Source organism: Fundulus heteroclitus, chromosome 14 (assembly GCF_011125445.2).
Source record: "Fundulus heteroclitus isolate FHET01 chromosome 14, MU-UCD_Fhet_4.1, whole genome shotgun sequence".
Classification (NCBI taxonomy): domain Eukaryota; kingdom Metazoa; phylum Chordata; class Actinopteri; order Cyprinodontiformes; family Fundulidae; genus Fundulus; species Fundulus heteroclitus.
This window is the reverse complement of record NC_046374.1, coordinates 1,544,498-1,566,163: the sequence shown is the minus strand read 5'-3', so window position 1 is coordinate 1,566,163 and position 21,666 is coordinate 1,544,498. Positions and strand designations below refer to the sequence as shown.

The 21,666-nt window shown below is 40.6% G+C and overlaps 1 protein-coding gene and 1 long non-coding RNA gene across 5 annotated transcripts; both read right to left on the bottom strand.

Moving 5' to 3' along the window:
- Window positions 1–1,384: 1,384 nt before the first annotated feature.
- Window positions 1,385–20,241, bottom strand: si:ch211-63p21.1. 4 transcript variants are annotated; one of them, XM_021310780.2, is made up of 9 exons: window positions 20,058–20,240; window positions 19,821–19,909; window positions 19,476–19,577; window positions 19,061–19,132; window positions 16,873–16,962; window positions 16,526–16,600; window positions 7,604–7,674; window positions 7,332–7,503; window positions 1,385–2,726 (listed from the first exon to the last, which is right to left on the bottom strand). In XM_021310780.2, exons 5-9 carry the CDS (start codon window positions 16,960–16,962, stop codon window positions 2,517–2,519), a joined length of 618 nt encoding a protein of 205 aa, XP_021166455.2. In that variant the 5' UTR covers window positions 19,061–19,132; window positions 19,476–19,577; window positions 19,821–19,909; window positions 20,058–20,240; the 3' UTR covers window positions 1,385–2,516. The 4 variants fall into 4 exon arrangements, with proteins under 4 accessions (XP_021166455.2, XP_012708315.2, XP_036001910.1 ...); XM_012852861.3 differs by lacking the exon at window positions 19,061–19,132 and having other exon boundaries at window positions 20,058–20,241; XM_036146017.1 differs by lacking the exons at window positions 16,526–16,600; window positions 19,061–19,132 and having other exon boundaries at window positions 20,058–20,241.
- On the bottom strand, window positions 8,497–15,890 carry LOC118565608. Its single transcript, XR_004932474.1, has 2 exons — window positions 15,061–15,890; window positions 8,497–8,897 (listed from the first exon to the last, which is right to left on the bottom strand). It is a non-coding gene; the product is annotated as an uncharacterized LOC118565608 (long non-coding RNA).
- Window positions 20,242–21,666: the final 1,425 nt, after the last annotated feature.

The following is a 21,666-nucleotide window of genomic DNA, read 5'->3' as shown; positions in this document are numbered from 1 at the left end:
TAACCTAAACTGAGTGCTAAATTCTGTGCATCGTCTCCCATTTTACTTCAGAAAAGTCTGTTTTCTCCAAGCAGGCCCGGTTGTTACCATGACAACGAGCAAGAGGAGCTATAACCTCGTTTTGGGACCCCTCCTCCACAAGCGCTTAGGCAAATATTCTCTTTTTTTCATAATCCAAGCACAAGAACGCACCTTCACTTGAGGCTTGAGGGAACGAGTCAGTCCCAAAAATGTGAATGAAAATAATAAAAACTATAAAGAGAAAGCAGATTGGTCAAATGCTGATTTTTCAAACAAATTTTAAATACGAAGAAAACAGAAGCTTGTTAACATAGCTCCATAAAAAACACTGCAATCAACAGGAAATAAGATCTGTCACCTATCTATTAACTTTATGGAAAACAAATCCAAGCTGCAATGCAAAGACAAGATGTATAGGACAGGACTAGCGGCTGCACAACCTGCTGACATGCCTGAAAGACAACAGGCACGTTTCCATCCAGTAACAACTAGAATTTCATGAGAAACAATGCAGCGTCATAGTAAATCTCAAATTTTTTGCAGGATGTAAGTCTGAGTGGATTAAAGATGCTGGAAGGCGTAATCAGCAGCTGGCAGTGTGGGTCCGCTCACACATAGTTAAAAAAAATAATTTGCTTAGTAACTATTAAAACATGAAAACATTTGTTCTCATTTTCCTGATATTATTTTACCACATCTAGGTTTTATTGTTTTTATGCAAAAAACAACTTTGAAGATAGGCAATAACTCGCTTAAACAAGCTTCTTCTAAATTAAGTTTAGGTAAACTCAGCTTTTCCCCACACTGCTTCTTAAGGATATTCTTACAACGATATCTACAAACCATGAATAAAAACCAGGCTACAACACCTGAGTTTATCAAGCCAGAACTTACATAGGATTTAGTGACATCTAATGGTGAAGTTGCCCACTGCAACCAACTGAATATGAGTATCCATGTTTTTGTTTTTTTTTTATTAATGAGGATTTCAAACATAGCAAATTACAATTATTCCTGCAGTTATGTTTCTGTAATTCAAGGTATATTAGAAATATGACGCACGTAATCTGCAGCCCCAAGAAAACAACCTACACGCCACAGACCTTGATTTGACAGGAAATATTGTTTTTACATTGCTCATAAACGTTAAGTAGGAAATAAGTTTCCCAAGTACTGTTTTTGATAGATCCCCCAAAACACTGACCAGCCAAGCTTTTTTTGTTGTTGTTAAAATACAATCTAGTTTTATTGCCCAATAAAACACAAAGATGAATGCACGTATGCAAGAAGAAATTAAAGAAAAACAAGCTTTAGGAAAAGCAATACAGCCGGGTTGAAGACGTAAAGATTTCATCTACTGAACTAATTCACAGTATTTAATAGGATAAAGTACAACAGGATGATAATTAATAACAATCATTTCCCCCTTCTGCAAGTGGAGTTTAAAGATATTTTTTAAGTTAAGAGAAAATTACATAATGAAATAAATAAATATAACATACAGTACAGAGAAGTTAAAATGGCTTTCACCAGTTTGCCTTTCAGCTTGTAATAACTAGCGAGATTGATTGTCAAGGTCAGTTTTTCTAAACAATTATACGTTGACCGACATAAATAACATCCACATTTGCCATGTCGACACTATGTGAATATGGTGTCTATGAAAACGTTGAATATAGTTACAGTAGTTTCCACAAAAGCTCATGTTGTTCTTTGAGGTCAGCTCATTGTACTATTAACACAGCAGGGTTCTGTCATGAAGGACTAGGGTTAAAATAATCTGAATTTAAAAAAGAAATATTTTAAAAATCCACGTGATCTGTTTATTTGCTCATTATACCGACGGCGGTTCTGCAGATTATACATAAAAGAACCCATATCGGATCTCAGCTCCTATTGGTTTTAAAATTTGCACGCTATTTAGAGCCACAAGTCCTTGCGCAAACAGAACATACTCCGTAGGGGTCGGGGGGGTTGTGTGACAAGGCCAAGGACACGACGACGCAGATCTTTCCCCACTCTCATAATGCCAGAACGAAGGAATTGCATAGTGTATCAGCATCGTCTTTCACATGTTTTCCTACAGAGAGTGTTATAACCCTGTTTAAAAGCTCCTGCGCAACCCTGAGCCCCCCCCCCCCCACATGGTTGTTGCAGCTCATTACAACAGGGCCGCAAGATGAGAGGTCTATTTTTACAAACGAGGGGGTGAGAAACTGAAACTTAGGGCGAGCTTTGAGACGCAGCCAAGAACTCAGCTTGTATTGGTCTTTTAGCTGCGACCGAATGCTCCATGAAAAGTGGTATCGTCTGATTTTGGCAAGAAAGCATTCAGCATCCTCCGGGGATCTAATTTTACATGATCTGCGCAGCAAAAATTCTAATTATCTTCCATTGTTTTTTTTATAATCCTTTAAAAACATGTATGCTATCGACTACATTATAAGACATGGTGACATTTGTTGGATGTTTGGAAACCAAAATGTGATGTTATGTCATGTGGCGGTCCAGGGCAGCAGGAAAGAGATTATAACAATGACGAGGGAGAGGGAGACAGGCAGCAGGAGCAGCAGTTTGATGGGGAGAGAGAGGGACGAGGGCCACAGGGACATCAGCTCAGAGCCTCGGGGCAGGTCCGCCGGACTCTTCTGCTTCTCAACGTTGGGCCCAGTGATGATCAGCGGCCTCACCTGGGAAACACTCTCCTGAAAGACAGAAACACGGCAAAGCAAGGGGATTATTGTGTTTTATCTCAATGCGCTTGCAGTTCTTTCTACAGCTGAGCTCCTAAGATAGCCTAAGAAGTCATTTTAGTTTCTTCATTTCTATGATCAATAACATTCAAGCGTCAAACCAATTACAAAAATGTTAGTAGCAAAGACACCTCTTACAAAATGCTCACTTAAAACAGCAAAATTAGTAATCAGTACAAGGGTACTACGGCAGTAGAACACCATTAAAAACAACTTTGACGGTAGGTTCGACAATAGCCACTAGTTACTGTGAATTCACAGTTCTTAAGATCCTCTTTCGTGTTTTTACTGTTTAAAGTTTGATTCGCTTCTCCTCCTACAGTTTTTGTCCGATTTCAACCATTCAACTTTTAAACTATTCAGCTTCATCTGAAATCGATGGCTATATCTTTTTGTACTTTTAACTTTTCAACTTTTTAAAATATTCAGCTTTTTCTGCAAATTTTCAGCTTTTTTTCTCCCATAGGAAATGAATGTAATTCACTAAAATTCCGCTAATTTCAGCTGCTTTTTGACAGCTTACTGCTTCAGCCTACTTTCAGCTAGAAACGCCATTCAACTTTTAAAATGTAGTGATATGTTTCAGCTATTATGGTATGTTTCAGCTTTTTCATATCTTTTACCATTTTCATATAGTACCTCCTTAAAATAATTTTGGCTTTTCAAGAAATTCAGCAAATAACATGCGTTGCTATGGTCATCAAGGAGGCAGTTATAGAGTGCGCACTCTAGAAATTCAACAAATTCTTCTTCTCCGAACAACTTCTTCTCACTCACTCAAATTTCAACCTATCCCCATAAATTATACATCAAAACGTAGGAATTTTTGTCTGGATTCAGGAAATGTAACCCTCATTGGTGTAGCATTTATACATTTTTCACAAATCACCTCAGAGCGACACAAACCCGAAACCTCCCCCATTAATTTCCTATGGAGCGGTTTTGAAAAATGACGTCTGAAAATCCAAAACATCACACGTTTTCGCATCGTCGCTACTCCTAAACCGTTTGATGTACAGGCATGAGACCTTTACACATGAATGTCCCAACCCTTCTGGCACTCACAAAAAAGGAATTTTGTGGATAACTGTTACGGTTTTGCCGCAGGAACAATTTGTTCGGGAGTAGCGAATGTGCAAAATCCTGAAAATGCTTTAGAGCTGCATTTTTCCACATGATCCACTTTTTTACATCGTCGCTGTGCCTACACCGATTTTTGTACAAACATAAAAATGAGCAACATAGTCCTCAAAAGCCTGCTGATACTCACAGTAAAGGAATTATTTTGATATCTCTTATGCTTCCTTAAAAATCCCCTTTATACCATACTTTTTTACGCCTTTATTAAAATATTTCCAGCAAAAACCGATTGCAAGTCTTCTTCCCCTATCCGTTAAGAAATAAACGCAGAAAAAATTACGTCTCTACCATTTACGGATCAGGAGATATGGAGCGTTGTGCAAGGCAAAGTTCTCCATTATAACCCAATGGGACATATTCTGAGCAAAGTGTGTGCACTTTGGTAGAATTGCCCGCTGCAGGTGTGAGTAAGTTTCCATGACGACGGAACTCTGCTGACCAGAGGGACAGGCTCCATTGGGATAGAATGGCAACTTTCGACACCCACTGCAGTGGCTGCGATTAATGTAGGAATCTGAAATTCGCACAGTCACTTCCTCTTAACATTTTAAAAATTTCAAGTGATTATCAGCCATGTGCCACTTTTCTGGCCCTTTTTGGATTTCACATGCTTTCCTATTGGGCTTTGCTTCCAACAGGACCTGGCATGATGCCCAGACACGACCCAATTGGCCAATACAGCACCACCCACCTGTGGGAAATGGCACTACACACCATTTTGGTCAAATGTTGAGTTCTGGGCCCAGATGTGCTGAGGTTGAGTTGCTAAAGGAGGCAAATCTGACCCATGAACTTTGGTGACGTTTGGTGACATTAAGTATTGGCACCCCTTTTTGAGGCACTTCCCAGTACAGGATTTGGACCAAACTTACAGAGTACAATCACCCGGTGATACTGAACACAACCCTGTTAGCGGCTAACGGTTAGCATGTTGCTAACCGGAAGTAGCTCTAGGAAGGTCCTACAAACTTCTGCTTTACAGAGTCTGTACCTCCTTTATACAGAATGCTCCACAATAAATTTGGGCCTCGTCGCGTAAAGCATCTCCAAGTTAAGAGGTGTCAAACATCCAATGCTTTTCAATGGGGGCGAAACCCCTTATACTCCTAGAAATGCAGAATATTCAAGTTTGAAATTCTACTTCTGCTTTGTTAAACGATTCAGTGTTTAGAATGAGTTAGGAAATGTTTGGTGCCATTCCCTCAGTTTTTTCTTCTTCTAATCATTCAGCTATTGATCTTTCATGTTCAAATTCTTCAACTCTTTCAAATTCTTCAACTTTTTCAACTTCTTCAACTTTTTCAACTTCTTCAATGCTTTTCAGCTGTTTTTTCTCTTCTTCAAAGATCTTCTGCATCTTTTGCTCAATCATTCAGCTATCTGCATTCACAGTGCATTTTTCGCAGGAAATGCAAATTTTTCTAGTTCTAATAGGCATCAATATTTGATGGCTTTGTTGTTTATTATTTTTCTTAGCATGATTTCATACTCAAAAATAAAGAAAAACATCCAACCCTTAATTTGAGAATATTTTTTTCCTGAGGGAAATAAAATCCAAAATTAGCAAGGGATTATGCTCTACAAAATCTCCAGTGCCAAAATGAGCGACACCACTAAGAATTCATATCTATCAGGGCTTTTGCATAAACAAGAGCTCGGAAGTCACGTGATGTTGAGATGAAGGTGATTTAATGGATAAAACGAGGCTTACACGATGCAGGAATACAGGAACCAGGAACATTTGCAGAGAACCGACCAGAAGTGACTGGCCTAATAATACATATAGGAGGGGAAACAGGAGCAGTAGCAGGTTGTGCGCACTAGAGAGGTGAGAAGAGTTAGATGTAATTAACAGAGGGAAAGAAGGGCAGATAGCTGGCAGTAACAGAGGGAGAATGGAATCTAACAGGGAAGCATGAGAACGGCCAAAACGAGTAGAGAAACTTAACTAAACTAAGGAAGAGCAGAACTAACAGAACTACTAAAATAAAGAGCAGAAGCGAACAGGAACCAAATTTAACCATCACAAGAATGCATAATAAACATAACTACTGAACAGAAACAAAACTGAAGAACTGCAAGCATAAGATAACGATCTAACAGAACTACTAAAATAATAAAGAACATAAACTAACAAGACAGGAACTGAATCTACCAGAACATCTAATTCTGATTAATAAACCGTGACTTTCTGACAGAGAAACCCATTTCTGTTAGCCACCATCCACATGGCTGGAGCCTTGAAGCAGGTGATGCTATACATGACGAACCTGAAACTCACCCTGGGGTCATTTAATGGCAATCTATCCCAGGGTGAACCCAAGATGTCTACTAGGTTTTTAGAGGAAAGCTTTGGAGATTTTATGCAGAAAAGAGATCCTAATATTTTCCCTAAGGGTGCGATTGGTAGCTGCTTCATGTTCAGCAGGGAAGCACAGACAAGGTTTGGCTGCTGCACATACAGTACTCGAGCAGTTTCTGCAGTCTTTGGATGGGTTAAAATATTGACTATAATGTATTCGGCTTTGCTTTTAAACAGGAATATAAAGAAAAGATTTGAGGCCTAGCCACTGAAACCAAAACTGAACTGGGGACCTGCAAAATGAGAGCAAAGACAACAAGCGAGAGTAAAACAGATGTAAGGTAGGAGATTACTAAATTGTCGTGCTAATGGTTGAATAGCTGCATGGCCTACGGATATAAATTCAAACTTTATTTCATATAAAATTTGACATTTAGGTGGTGAATTATGAAAACCAATGAATTAATTTTAATGGAGCTAAACTGGGTTTAGAACTTGCCCTTTTTAGGGATAAACTGGCACAATGCCCACTGTCTCCTTGGCAGAAGCCTTTTCCGCCTTACTGTCACCATAAACGTGGCACCTTGCTGGAAATGTTTGCTCTGACCAGATTAAACTAATATTTAAGTACCAAACACTGGGTTGATCTAAAAATAACGGAAGAATTGGCTTGTTAGAAAAACACCTTGTGCACACTGTTAAATAGATTGGAGGATCTGTTATGCTGTGGACCTGTTCATCCACAGACCCTGGAAAACCTGTGAGAGAACATGGCATCATCCACTCTGAAATATCAGGAGGTTTTCAATAAAAAAAAGTGGTGAACATGTGAAAATAGGGGTCATCCGTTGGTGTTACAGCAGGACCATAATCACAATCATGTGGATTTGTGATTAATGCAGAAATGGCTCACCGGACACAAAATCAAAGTTCTTCCCCTCAGTCCCAGGATCTAAAGCCTAGAAAGCCTTTGAAGAGAGGATTTAGGAATCCAGACAATCAATTTTTCCCTTTAAATGCGAAGTGTGTGTTGAAACTTGATAAAAGAGTTTAAGACCAACTATGGGGTGTTCTATATTATATGAGACCAACGAGCATGACGGCTTTATTTCTACCTCCAGGATAGTCCTGCTGTGTGCTCTGTCAGGACTGAGCCGCAGGTTCCAGCGATGGGTTTTGTGGCTCCGCCCGCCGTCATCCTCGCTCTCCGTGGTGTCTTGGCGCGCCACTCGAGGACGTTTGCGTCGGCGCGAGCTGATTCGCTGGAGAGAACTGTGCTCCTGCAGTCTGAACCAATCAGGCTTAAGGTCAAAGCACCATAAGGAAAGAAGTACGAGCCAAGCAAAGCATGCGCACAGGCCCATGAGGGCGTGGATGGTGATCTGACCTGCAGTCCGTGTCCTCTATGTCAGCATCTGCATCGCTTTCTCCCTGAGGGTCGGATAATGCACACTCCTCCTGCAGCACAGAAAAACGTTCAAAACATAGGATGTTGCTGAATGAAAAGCCCCGGTGAATCGTGGCCATTAGTTGTCAAAAACAACATGTGGTGATGACATGTGTCTGGTCCCATGTGTTCATGTGTGACTTTTCATTATGTCACTTCTGTTAATATGCATGAACCAGCTGACGCCTCTTTCAATACCATGACCAACGAGCTCGTGGCTTATATAAATGTCATCCTATTTATATCCCAGTGGTATCGATCTTCTCCGGAACAGAATGAATTAATGAATGAACATCTCAAAATGTTGAATTACTTCGGCACAGAATTAGTGTTTGAAAAGGAAGGCTTGCTCCGCCAACCATGATCCACACTATAATTTCCGGGATCATTCAAACCAAAAAGCTATAAAGTAGTTTTTGTCAGCAGAGTTGGTTCTAACTAACTTTGGAAGACTGTTGGAGTCTGAAAAGTCATGACGGTTTGTGTTAATCTTGTTTTTAACTAATGAACTGTTGTTCTGATGAATATATATATTATATATATATACATATATATATATATATATATTTTATAATGTTATTATTATAATGTTATTGCTTTGATGCCTTTGATTAGTCCCGCCCAAATCCTGTCTGCTCTGCCTGCCTCATTAGTTTTGAGCAGCAACACCTGTCCCAACTAATTTGTGGTAGTTTGAGCACCTGTGCTCCACCCTATCTATCTATCTATCTATCTATCTATCTATCTATCTATCTATCTATCTATCTATCTATCTATCTATATATATATATATATATATATATATATATATATATATATATATATACACACACACATCGCTCTCTCTGCATGTAGCTGCCAGATTCTAGAAAGCCATCATGTGAGTATACCATCCAGCGCTCTTCGTCTGCCTGCCTGTTTAAGACCTTACCTAAAGTCTTTGGATTTTCCCTGACTCCCTTATTCTTTTTGGATTCTGCAGTTGGCCTCTGGTAACGACCTCTCGCTCAGCCCCGACCAAGCCTCTCCCTCTGGAAACCTCTGCCTGATCTTACTGGTGGTTCCGACCCATGCCTGTATCACGGATTACCCTTTTGCTTCAGCCCTGGTTACACGCTGTGAAAAACAGATGCTTACAGAAGCATCAAACAAGTGGAGCCCTTGGACCCATGGATCGCATCCAGAGCAACTTCCTGGCTTCTTAGAAGGTTAGTGGCTGTTACTATACTGTGTTCTCCACTGTTACATCTCCCAGGTAGATGTTTGTGTTTGTGCTAATTTGTTGTCCTGTGCTAGGCTCCACCTTCTCCAGGATGTGGGTGTGGTTTCCAGAGTCCAGTGCAATCAGCAATCACCTGTGTCCTATTTAAAGGCTGTGATCCTGCACCTCAGTGCCTCTTGGCCACTTGCCTGCCGTACCACCTCTTGCAGATGCTTGCCAGTGCAAAGGCCTGCCTTTGTCATGTTTTTTAATGTACACTTGGTCAGACTGGGTTGGTAGGGGAGAGCTGCCTTTTGGTTTAACCCCAGTTTTCTCTTGTTTAAGTGATTGTTAGGTTTAGGTTAGTTTGTAGGTTTGTACTATTTTACTTTCATTGTGGTTAGGTAAGTTCTTCTTTTTATTTTCTGATTAGGGTTGTTTTGTTTGTTATGTTGGCCTGGGCTCTCTCTGAAGTTTTAACCGTCTGAATTGTAAATAATGTAAAATTAGAAGTAAATAAATGTCTAAAAGATAACTTTGCCTCCTCAGTCCACTTCCTCATTTTATGTCCGTCCCATATAACCCCTAGACTAAGCCAAGGGACGTAACATAAAGTGGGGGCTCGTCCGGGAGTTATTAATCCTGTCTGTATATTTTGAAGTGGATTGTTGGAGTTCTTAGGTGTATGTGGCAAAGAGTGTTGGTATGGCAACTCGTATTTTCAATTTGCGTGCTTTTGTAGATAATCCTTCTTGGGAGGAGTTGGAAAGGTGCAGAAAACAAGACCTATTTTCTATAGCAGCTCATTTTGAGATGAATGTAACCAAACAAATGGTTAAAAAAGAGCTGAAATTTGTTGTTTCAAACAAGCTTGTGGAAGAAGGATTGCTTCCTGTTTCTGAGACACCTTTTTTGGAAGTTCCTCTTGATAGGTCTCCTAATGAGAGATTGATGCCTGCTGTGTCAGAGGAAGGAAAGAGGCCTGCTGGGGTGGAACAGCCAAAGGTTGGAAGCGTGAGTACTGATGCCTCACCTTCTGTTGCTGCCTCACCTTCTTCTCCATCAAAGCAAGAGGCATTAATTAAGGTACGTCTGGCAAGACTGCAATTAGAGGCTCAGGATAAACTCCAAGCTCGTCAGGCAGAGTTTGAACTTCGTAAGTTGGAGTTGCAAGCAGAGACCGAACGAGTTTTGAAGCTGAAAAAGCTGGAGTTGGAGCTTCAGATTGAAAGGGAAGTAAGATTGCGCCAGTTGGAATTACAGGCTCAATCTTCCATAGGTTCCACACACCCTCAAACCAGTACTTCTCAATCCAGCTCTGTAAATTCATCGGCTGCTGAGGAAATAACTTGTTCTTCTGTACCCCCAGGTTCTTTCGATGTAAGCAAAAACATTGTGTTAGTACCTCCATTTCGTGAATCAGAAGTTGATACATATTTCAATGTTTTTGAACGTGTCGCTGCTTCATTAAATTGGCCGAGAGAGGTTTGGCCTCTGCTTCTGCAGTGTAAATTGGTTGGCAAAGCACAAGAAGTTTGTTCTGCTTTGTCTCTGGAAGAAAGTTTAAAATATGATGTAGTGAAGTCTGCTATCCTTGCTGCTTATGAACTTGTTCCAGAAGCGTACAGACAACGTTTTCGTAATCATAAAAGGACAGCAAATCAGACTTTTGTTGAGTTTGCTCGCGAAAAAGCAACGCTTTTTGACAAATGGCTTTCGGCAAGTAAAGTTCTTGACTACCGTTCTTTACGTGAATTAATGTTGCTGGAAGAATTTAAAAATGGTCTTCAAGAGCGCATTGTTGTGTATCTAAATGAACAGAAGGTTTCAACTTTAAAGGAAGCAGCTGTGGTTGCAGATGAATTTGTGTTGACCCATAAAACTGTTTTTGTGCCGAAACGTGAAGTTCCCACCAGAGAATCTTTCCCAAGAAAAGATCCTCCAAGCCCACGAAAAACTTCAGTTTCAAGGACTGAAAGGGAATGCTTCTATTGTCACAAACTTGGTCATGTTGTTGTGGAGTGTCCCTCTTTAAAACGTAAGAATCAGTCAGCTGCAGTGCAACCATCAAAAGGGGTAGGTTTGATTAAAACCATTGATGCCAAGAAAGGGAATGCTGTTGAGGAGCTTGATCCTTGCTTCACACCATTCATTCTGGACGGTGTTGTATCCTTGACTGGAAAGGTGGAAGATGAAAAGCCCATTAAAATGCTAAGAGATACAGGAGGGTCAAGATCTGTGATCTTAGCTGATGTGTTGCCAGTGGGTGACTATTCCTCATGTAATGGGAATATTTTGATGCAAGGAGTTGAAATGGGTTATGTTGTAGCTCCGTTGCATTTTGTGCACATTAAGTCAAAGTTGGTTAGTGGTGTTTTCCCGGTGGCAGTTCGCCCTTCACTTCCAATTAAAGGAGTTCAGTTTATTATGGGAAATGACATGGCTGGTGGAAAAGTGCACCCTGTTTTGGAAGTAATTGAAAGTCCAAAGTCTAACAGTAAGAATGATGACCTGGCGACGTGTTTGCCATCTGTGTTTCCTGCCTGTGTTCTCACAAGGGCTCAAAAACGAAGCAGAGCTGCAGAGACTGATCTGGAGGATTCTCTGTTGGCTCAGGCTCTGGCTGAGGATGGTTTGCCCACCTCGATGGAACATCAAGAAGTCTCCAAAGATTCTTCTGAGAGCAAATTAAAGGACTTTTATTTTCCTCAGTGGAACTTGCCAGTCACACGTGAGAATCTCATTGCTGCTCAGAAATCAGATCCTTCTCTGAACAAATGTTTTGTTTTCTCCAAAACAGGAAATGAGAAGGTTTCCTATTTTCTTGAGGATGGTGTTCTAATGCGTAAGTGGATTGCACATCCAACAGTATCCTTGGAGCAAGGAACTTGTTCTGATAATGAGTGGAGCGCTACTTATCAGATTGTGGTGCCTGTTGGATATCGACATGAGGTATTGTCCCTTGCACATGAACATCCTTTGGCTGGTCATTTAGGAGTTACGAAAACCTACAACAAAATACTTACCCATTTCTTTTGGCCTGGGTTGAAGGCTGATGTAGTAGAGTTTTGTCGTACTTGTAAAATTTGTCAGGTTGCAGGGAAACCAAACCAGACTGTTCCAGTTGCCCCTCTTCATCCTATACCAATACTTGGTGAGCCTTTTGAGCATGTCATCGTGGACTGTGTTGGTCCATTGCCCAAGACAAAGCATGGTAACCAGTTTTTATTGACTATTATGTGTACTGCAACACGTTTCCCAGAAGCAATTCCTCTTAGAAGAATAACTACACCTCTGGTGATCAGAGCATTGACAAAGTTTTTCACTACGTTTGGTTTACCAAAAGTAGTTCAAACAGATCAAGGAACCAACTTTATGTCCAAACTTTTCAAGCAGGTCATGCAGACTCTTGGGATTACACAGGTTGTTTCAAGTGCTTACCATCCGGAGTCACAAGGAGCATTAGAACGCTGGCACCAGACATTCAAGGCCATGTTGCAAAAATATTGCTTGGATACTGGAAAGGATTGGGATGAAGGAGTACCCCTGATGTTGTTTGCTATTCGGGAAGCTAAGCAAGAATCTCTTGGGTTCAGTCCAACTGAACTGGTGTTTGGTCATTCTGTAAGAGGACCTTTAAAGCTCCTTAAAGAACAGTTCAGGTCCACAGATAATCCAGTTCAACCTAATGTTCTGGATTATGTTTCTCAGTTCCGAGAACGCCTCCATAAGGCCCGGTCGGCAGCAGCAGAGTCCCTCTCCTCTGCTCAGGAGAAGATGAAATGTTGGTATGATAAGAAAGCTGTCCCTCGATCTTTTAATCCAGGTGACGAGGTTTTGCTTCTTTTACCAACTTCCAGTTCGGCATTATCTGCCCGATTTTGTGGACCATATCTGGTGGACAAGAAAGTGAATGAGACTGACTATGTGGTTAAAACCCCAGACCGGAGACGAAAAACACGCTTGTGTCATGTAAACATGCTTAAAACCTTTCATCCTCGGTCCGGATCTCTTTGCAGCCCTGTAGAAGAGCCAGCTGAATCTTCAATGCAAAAGAAGCCGCCTCCAGAGGTTCTCCTGTGCTCTTCAGGACTGAAGGAGGGTGCAGATGAAGATGGTCTTAAGCTTTGTGATGTCAGCTACCAGAGTGCCAGAATGCTCAATTCTGAGGTACTGTCCAAGTTGTCTACATATCTCTCTCACTTGACATGTGAACAGAGATTGGACATTGAGAGGCTTATATACGCTCATCCAAAACTTTTTGGTGACATTCCGTCACGTACCACAGTGATAGAGCATGACATAAATGTTGAGGATGCTGTGCCAATTAAGCAACATGCTTATCGTGTGAATCTGACTAAAAGAGGACTGATGAAAAAGGAGGTGAACTATCTGCTAAAGTATGGTTTGGCCATACCAAGTTGCAGTCCATGGAGTTCTCCATGTTTGGTCATACCAAAGTCAGATGGCACGCCACGATTTTGTACAGACTTCCGTAAAGTTAATGCAGTTACAGTACCTGATTCCTTCCCACTGCCCCGTATTGAAGACTGTGTTGACAGTGTTGGATCGGCTGCATATGTGTCTAAGTTGGATCTTCTTAAAGGTTATTGGCAAGTACCTTTAACCAGCAAAGCCTCAGAAATCTCAGCTTTTGTTACACCCGACAACTTTTTACAATATACCGTGATGGCCTTTGGGATGAGAAATGCTCCTGCAACTTTTCAGAGATTGATGTCAACTGTGCTATCGGACGTGGAAAACTGTAAGGTTTATCTTGATGATGTGGTTGTCTTTTCTTCCACATGGTCTGAGCATGTTGCCACTCTAGCCACTGTGTTTAAGCGTCTGGCTGATGCTTCCTTGACACTCAACTTGGCTAAATGTGAATTTGGCAAGGCTACCGTGATGTACCTTGGAAAAGAAGTTGGACAAGGCCAGGTTCGTCCCATCAGTGCAAAGGTAAATGCAATCCTTGCTTTTCCAGTGCCAGAAACGCGCCGAGAGCTACGCCGATTCTTGGGTATGGTTGGTTACTATCGGTGTTTTTGCAAGAACTTTTCTGAAGTGGTAGCACCACTGACCTCCTTGTGTAGTCCAAAGCTACCATTCCTTTGGAGTACTGAATGTCAACATGCTTTTGACTGTGCAAAAGCTCTCTTGTCAAATGCTCCTGTTCTTGCTGCTCCAGATTTTTCCAAGCCTTTCAAGCTTGAAGTGGATGCTAGTGAGATTGGAGCTGGAGCTGTTCTCCTTCAAGATGATGCCCAAGGAGTACCTCATCCTGTTTGTTTCTTCTGTAAGAAGTTCAACCCCCATCAAAGGCGCTACTCAACTATCGAGAAAGAAACTCTGGCAATGCTCCTGGCTCTTCAACACTTTGAAGTGTACGTGGGTTCCACTTCAAAACCGGTAGAGATTTTTACGGACCACAACCCACTTGTGTTTCTTTCACGTATGTATAACAGCAATCAACGACTCATGAGGTGGGCATTAATTTCACAAAACTACAACATAGAAATCAAGCACAAGAAAGGATGTGACAACATCGTGGCAGACACTCTTTCCAGAGTGTGACTGTGTGCATGGTTTAACAAACAATTATGTTTGTTCTTATGGGTGGGGGTGTTACATCTCCCAGGTAGATGTTTGTGTTTGTGCTAATTTGTTGTCCTGTGCTAGGCTCCACCTTCTCCAGGATGTGGGTGTGGTTTCCAGAGTCCAGTGCAATCAGCAATCACCTGTGTCCTATTTAAAGGCTGTGATCCTGCACCTCAGTGCCTCTTGGCCACTTGCCTGCCGTACCACCTCTTGCAGATGCTTGCCAGTGCAAAGGCCTGCCTTTGTCATGTTTTTTAATGTACACTTGGTCAGACTGGGTTGGTAGGGGAGAGCTGCCTTTTGGTTTAACCCCAGTTTTCTCTTGTTTAAGTGATTGTTAGGTTTAGGTTAGTTTGTAGGTTTGTACTATTTTACTTTCATTGTTGTTAGGTAAGTTCTTCTTTTTATTTTCTGATTAGGGTTGTTTTGTTTGTTATGTTGGCCTGGGCTCTCTCTGAAGTTTTAACCGTCTGAATTGTAAATAATGTAAAATTAGAAGTAAATAAATGTCTAAAAGATAACTTTGCCTCCTCAGTCCACTTCCTCATTTTATGTCCGTCCCATATAACCCCTAGACTAAGCCAAGGGACGTAACATCCACCTTCCACTGAGTTGGTCCTAGCCACTAACCTTACTCCCTCTGTTACAGTGGTTTCTGAATGGGCTCCAGCCAATTTCCTGTCCAACACCTTTTACATCCATAAAACCTTTAATTCTACTTCTGTGTTTTGGCTGAATTATCGGGGTCCACTACTTGGTGCATTACAGTCTGCAACAAAGTTTTTGCTAAAATGGCATGCGAGGAGAGAGACAACATTTTCAATAAAGGCATGTTGTTGTGATGGAAATGATGAAATGCACTTTCTGCCAATAGCTTGATAGACTATCTATTATCTGAGGGCTAGATTTGAAATGAGTGCAACGCAGAAAGACATTAACACTGCTTAGTTCAGAAGTTATTCATTTACTGCAAGTTCTATCATCAGAGCGACATGCGCAAGCATTATCCTAATATCAAACCTTCTTCTTGTTGTGATAGTGACAACAGAAAGTAATAATGTTACATTAAAAAAATTATGCTACCTTACTGTATATTTAAATAGATAACCTTAACATTTATTGATATTTACAGTTTAGAAATAGAATACCAACAGTAACAGACCCACCACACCCAAACAGTTTAGGGCTATAAAAAAGGATAACTAATTAGTTTAGTGTTAACACAGGTAGAATCATTACTTTGAAACTATTTTCCTCAAACAACAGACATGTTGTCCATCCCTGTTGACCAAAACGTTGTTTTCTGTCTGAGACTAAAAGTTTGCCAACTTCTTTGAGCGTGAAACATCTATGTAATACTGGCTTAAAGCAGCGGACTCGTGTCCTGCTTTGCCTCCAGACATCTGACGCTGGAGACATTTCAGGTGACTCACATGCATTAGGCCTCCAGATCTGCTGGTCCAGATGATCGGATCAGAGCTGCTCGCTTTGACAGGCCCTGCTGATCAGAACGTATCGCTCGCTTAACCACAGCTGACTGAACGCTCGCTTTTAAATCAGCAGAGCGCAGACAGAGTGACACCTCGCTTACAGTCCGACTGGTTAAAAGATTGGGAAACATCGACCTGGTTTGTTGCTCAGACGATCTGTTAGCCTGGTACCACTGCGCATAAGGAACTTATGTCTGAGCGGCATCAATTCCAGTACTTTTGCCAACTTTTTCATATTTCTGTGACAGCCCAAGACAAAACAGTAAAGAATTCTGAAGTGGAAGGAAAACGATAGATGGATTCTCGGACTCCCTGGTCTTTACGGTCTTTAAGTCTTTTACAGCCTCATGCCACGTTACTAACGGGGTCGCCTTGTATTTAGCTCAATCAAAGCTGGCCAGTCTCTCCCTGACGGAAAAACAGCATCCCAGTGTATATGGTGCTCTATGACTCCTTGTATAAGCTAAATGAAAAGGAAACCTGAACTGAAATCAGTAAACATGCAAACACACACACACACACACACACACACACACACACACACACACACACACAGATGTTACATATTACCTCTGTGCCATATCCCTCAGAGTACCTGGTTAACATGACTCTGTTTTTTCCACAGTGTTCACATAGCAGAGTGTCCTGACAACAGAAGAGCAGGGAGACAGGCAGAGTGACTGATCCTGAAACTGTTTATGAAAAAAAAAAAAAAAGAAGGAAAAAGCCCACACACCACATGACAGCTGTCAGCTCTGAACAGCCCCTGTAAAACATACTGTACAGCAACAGAAGCAGCAACAGAGACACAGCGGGTTCAGCGGGAGGCTAAAGGCGCGCGTTCACAGCCAGAGGAACCCTCTGAAGCGGCTTGCGCCACGGCCACAGACACTTAAGTGGGAAGCCTGAGCACTCACCAGCGTAGGCGCGTGTGCTTCTGAATAAAGTGTACAGGGACCAGCCTCGCACAGGCACACTATATCTACCTCTTCACAGCTCGCCCCCATCTGAGACAGACACAAAGACAGAGAGGATGAACTGTTGACTCCTTGATGCCTCTTATCCCTTTTTACTGCCTGCCAGCAGCAGATTAGCAAAGCTACATGATGGAAGTTCTAACATATTGTTTCCCAAACTTTTTTTTTTTTTTTTAAATTATGCATCTCCTAATGGCTCTGTGATGTAACCTTTCCCACCTACTTGCATTTTCAAGAGCTGAAAAACAGGCGCTGATTAAGCTGCCTCTGCCAGACATGGAAATCACAAATGCTTAAAAAACCGAGGTAATTAAGTCAAGGAAGTAATCAACATAAAATCCACTTATCATAAAAGACGTTTTTCTTTGTAGATGACAGAAATAAGAAAAAAGGATTTTAGAGGGTACTGAATATTAGCCTGACAAATTATTTACATTTTAAATCAAGCATATTAGTTTGTATTTGCAATGCTCAATGATGCACACATTCCAGCGACATTAACTGATTTGTTTTGGCCATAAATCCTGAATAATGTTTGATTATGACTGAGCTTTAAATGTTCAATTAACCAGTGTTCTCTTCCGTCGTGTGATTCGTCGAGCAGAGAACGGTTAAGGCTAATACGTTTGTATGGGTTGTGTTATGAAAATGTGTTCAACCCCATCCAAAGACAACAATAGCTAGAATCTTTCTGGCTAAGATGGTTTCTGTGGTGAGTTGTTTGCGTTTGAGTCCAGCTTTAGCTGATTTGGCGAACAGCGCTAATGCTAAAGTCAACCTGGTAAGCTTTGTTTACCTTGATTCAGCCAATGAATGGCACACCTTAACAGTTTTTTTTTTTTTTCTTAGGTTCACGTTTTAGTTTCTACCCTGTTAGATGCTAGAAATAAGTTACTACTTTGGACTTCTTTCACAAACTTATTCCTTATTTACTGTTTCTTTTTAACATAAAAGGGCAATTAAGGTCAGCAAGTGTTTCTAAGAATTAGTCAGAGTTCAACATGTTTAGTTCAACAAGTGCTTTGTCAAAATCGGATAGAATTTAACAAATTTATTAAAGTATATTTCAGCTATTGGGGCAAACAGCTGATTTTAAAGCCGCAAAACCTTTAAATATTGAAGGTGGTAAATATAAACAAATCATGTTACGCCTTTACATTGGTTTCCAAAGCAGAAACATAAACTTAAAAGCTATTTTTATCAACAAAAAAAAACACACCTTTATTGCCACAACTCTTAAAAACCAAAAGGCAGTAGCATATATGGGAGAGCCTGATAGGCTATTGCTGTCCGTGGGAACCGGACAGATTCCTTAGTGATGTTTTATGTGTGGTCGCTTACTGGCAACAACAGAAAAAAGGCGGAGTGATAACTTTTGTTACAAATATCATGATGGTAACTCATCATATGATTTTTAGTTTTTACTTTTTTATGTTTTCTTTGTCAGTACCGTTTATATAGACTGGCGACTTGTCCAGGGTGTACCCCGCCTCTCGCCCATTGACAGCTGGAGATAGTCACCAGCAACCCCTCATGACCCCAGCAGGGATAAGCGTGTCAGAAAATGGATGGATGGAATAATGTTTATGTAAACAGGTTGTCCCAAATCATTAACTGTTCCCTCGAAATGACCCTCCTGGATGTTTAGTTACAATAATTACCTTCACCCGTGACTTTTCTTTTCTACATTTGACTGTAGCTGCAGATTGATTGTATGTAAATATTTTACCTTCCCTTTCATCCACCTCTTGTTTAGTACTAGTCCAAAGTTACTGTATTAGTTTGTGGTGAAACAAACTGCAGAGAGATATCTACAGCTGGATTGGTGAGACGAATGGTGTTTCCAGAATAACGATTTGCTAGCTATAGTATTTTAGTGAAGGTCAACCCTCATATAAACATGTATTGTTTATGTGGAGAAAAGTGAGACTAACACAAGCACTGGCTGAATTGTTCATTAAAAATATGGTTTAGGTGGGAATGGTTGGTAGGCAGGTGCTGGGGCATGCCTGTCCCGTTAGAGCAGCAATGCTGGTCAGAAATGGAGTAGTTTTGAAATTACATGTTATGTTTTGTCACAAATGGTCATTTGGCTCTCTGGTGAAATACAGGCATACTTTTAAATTACCTCAAAGGGTGTCGCTTTTTTGGGTCTCCATGGTACTCATCACAGAAATTTCTCCTGACTTACTCGTCCTCACTGGATAAATTAGAATACAAAACATTGCTTTAAGAAGTTGAATTTGAACCAGGGACTTCACTATCACTGCTTTTGGCCTGGGTGGACACTTTTGCCATGAGTTGGCACCCGAGTTTGCTGTGCCAAATGAAATGTCATCCCTCTTGTCGCTTCTTTCACTGCTTGTCTGAGCATGCTCCACTGGGCAGCCCTATCCTGCTTTTATTAGTAAGGGTTACCAGATTGTTAGGACTTTTCGCTGACTATATAATCCTGTTTTATGTGATTTAATATAGCCCAAAATCATGGAACCCTTAAAACACAAGTTTTGTGCAGGAAAAAGAGAGAGAGATAAGAGCCTTACCTCACAGTCATTATCAGATGTCTCTCCGGGGGTAAACAGGCTGTGGGTATCAGACTTCCTCCGCAGCATGACCTCTGACTGGGATCAAACGCTCACATGGACCTGCGGGGGTGGGAAAAAAATCATTACAAACTATTATTTTCAATCACTTTATTTTGTTCTGGATATAATCTATGTTAATACTATATTTGAAGGTTATTTGCATTTTGCTTTTTTTTTTTTTTTACACAATGATTCACTGACAAGTGGGAAAAAAAACAGCATTGCAGTGGCGTAGAAGTGATGCTGTCTTTACGCATGCAGCGGGGTAGTGTGTATCAGAGGTTTCTCATCACATCCTCACACCTCTCTAACATCTGCTCAGCAGAGTCCGCACTCCCATTACGTAATAACCGAAGAGCATCAATGTTACAGCCAGCCTGGGAACTTTTCACCTACAGAAAGAACGCAAACAACAAAATGAAAGCTTTTCAATAGACAAAATGTATATGAAATATATCTATTTACTGAATAAAACTGAGTATTCCTGATCTTTCCCAACTGTAAGGTACAACAAAATAAGAGCAGAGTGACCCATCTTACCCGAAAAACATCCTCGGACGCAGAATGAACCCATAAAAGGTCGGATGAGTTTTGTGATTATAGAACGAGCCGGCGCACGCGGTGATGCGTGTCTTTGTGGCGCGGGGAAGCCATGAGCTCGCGCTGTCTGCTTATGTTTGACATTGTGGCAAATCCTCTGCGTGATGTCAGCGCGAGGGATGACAGGCAGCTACAGTCCGGGGGCGCGCGCACGCTCACACAGTACACCAAAACAACGCGGGAGCGCGAGCAGGAGGTTGGTGCGACTTCCGTTCTACGGCGCTTTCAAAATAAACGCAAGCTCCCTCAAAGTTAAATCTGCTGAGAAAGTTACTCTAAAGGTAACTTTTTTTTTTTTTTTTACACAATATTACATTTTAAACGATTTTTTCGTAAAAAAAAAAAAAAGTTTAGCTCCCATGCTGTCAAAAAATCTAGATCTAAATCTTATCAAAGTGTATCATTCAACAAAAAAGGTGAAAGCCCGTCTCTTACTTTTGTAGGACAGAAAATTCATAATTTCACTTGATAATCATCTAAACTGTATTCCCTAGAATCTGCCTAATGTTGCTGAAAACGTTTTTATTGATGCAACAGTAAGTGTGTCAGTAACCCACTTCAAATTTAGATTTATCAAATTCCCCTCTTTTTGATTATGAATTAAAATTTTAACTTATTTTTAAATCCGATTTCTTTACTAATAAGACCCGAAAGAGCCATAGGAACTGGAAAGAAGGAGATTGAATTTTGTAAATTTTTATTTATCTTTATACAATAGAACACAAACTGCTTTAAAAATCCTGTTTTATTTGTACCGAATAAATATTTGTCACCAAAGTAACACCATTCGTGTTACCTGACATAAAACAGTTTTCATAATAAAGCACTGGCGTTTGAAAGGTTGTTAGAAGAATGCATAGGGTCTGTGAGATGTTTAACTTCATTATTTCAAAATATCATGATAGATCTTTAAAAAAAAGTAGGAGGAACATTTGAGGGCATTGTCAGTGTTTTTTCTATAGCAGGCTGTGTGAAAATAGTCAAAATGAAATTTTATTATAATTTGATTGGCGTCACCATTGTTGCCGTTATCTTACAGATGTTACATTATTGTATAAGAAAAAACACAATGTTAGTACATTGTTTAATTTAAAGATGAATATACAATGTGTTTTTATGGTCAAAATACGTGACTAGGCCCCTTTAATGTTAGTTTCACTGGCTCAAAGAATGAAATCACAGTTAAAGTCCCGGTACTGACTTTCCAACACTTCCATATAAAGTCAGGTATGCCTTTATTTTCATTAAATCCTTGTTTTTATCATGTGTCTTCTGGGTTTCTGTCTGCACTTTGGTCCTGCTAAAGCACCACAAAACATGACATCTTTCGAATAGACAGGATATTAGTCAAGTAGCTGGGTCCAGCTGCAGGAAAATTTGTATCAAAATGTAATATCTGATGCAAGGCCGTTGCAAAGGGTTAAAAAGGCATGGAATATGGCATTTCTTCTACCTTTGCTTTGAATAGCAATTTAAAAGTGGTTCTGTGAACCCTTAAATCATCTCTTCTAAAGAAAGGCACATACCTACTGGCCATGGAATTGCAGGT

Bases quoted from the DNA above. Each gene is read 5' to 3' on its own strand.
- si:ch211-63p21.1 (XM_012852861.3), bottom strand. From the start codon at position 19,544: ATGCTGCGGAGGAAGTCTGATACCCACAGCCTGTTTACCCCCGGAGAG. The intron at 7,504-7,603 runs GTCAGATCACCA...TGATTGGTTCAG, and splicing joins ATAGAGGACACGGACTGCAG to ACTGCAGGAGCACAGTTCTC. The intron at 2,727-7,331 runs GTAGAAATAAAG...TCTGTCTTTCAG, and splicing joins ACAGCAGGACTATCCTGGAG to GAGAGTGTTTCCCAGGTGAG.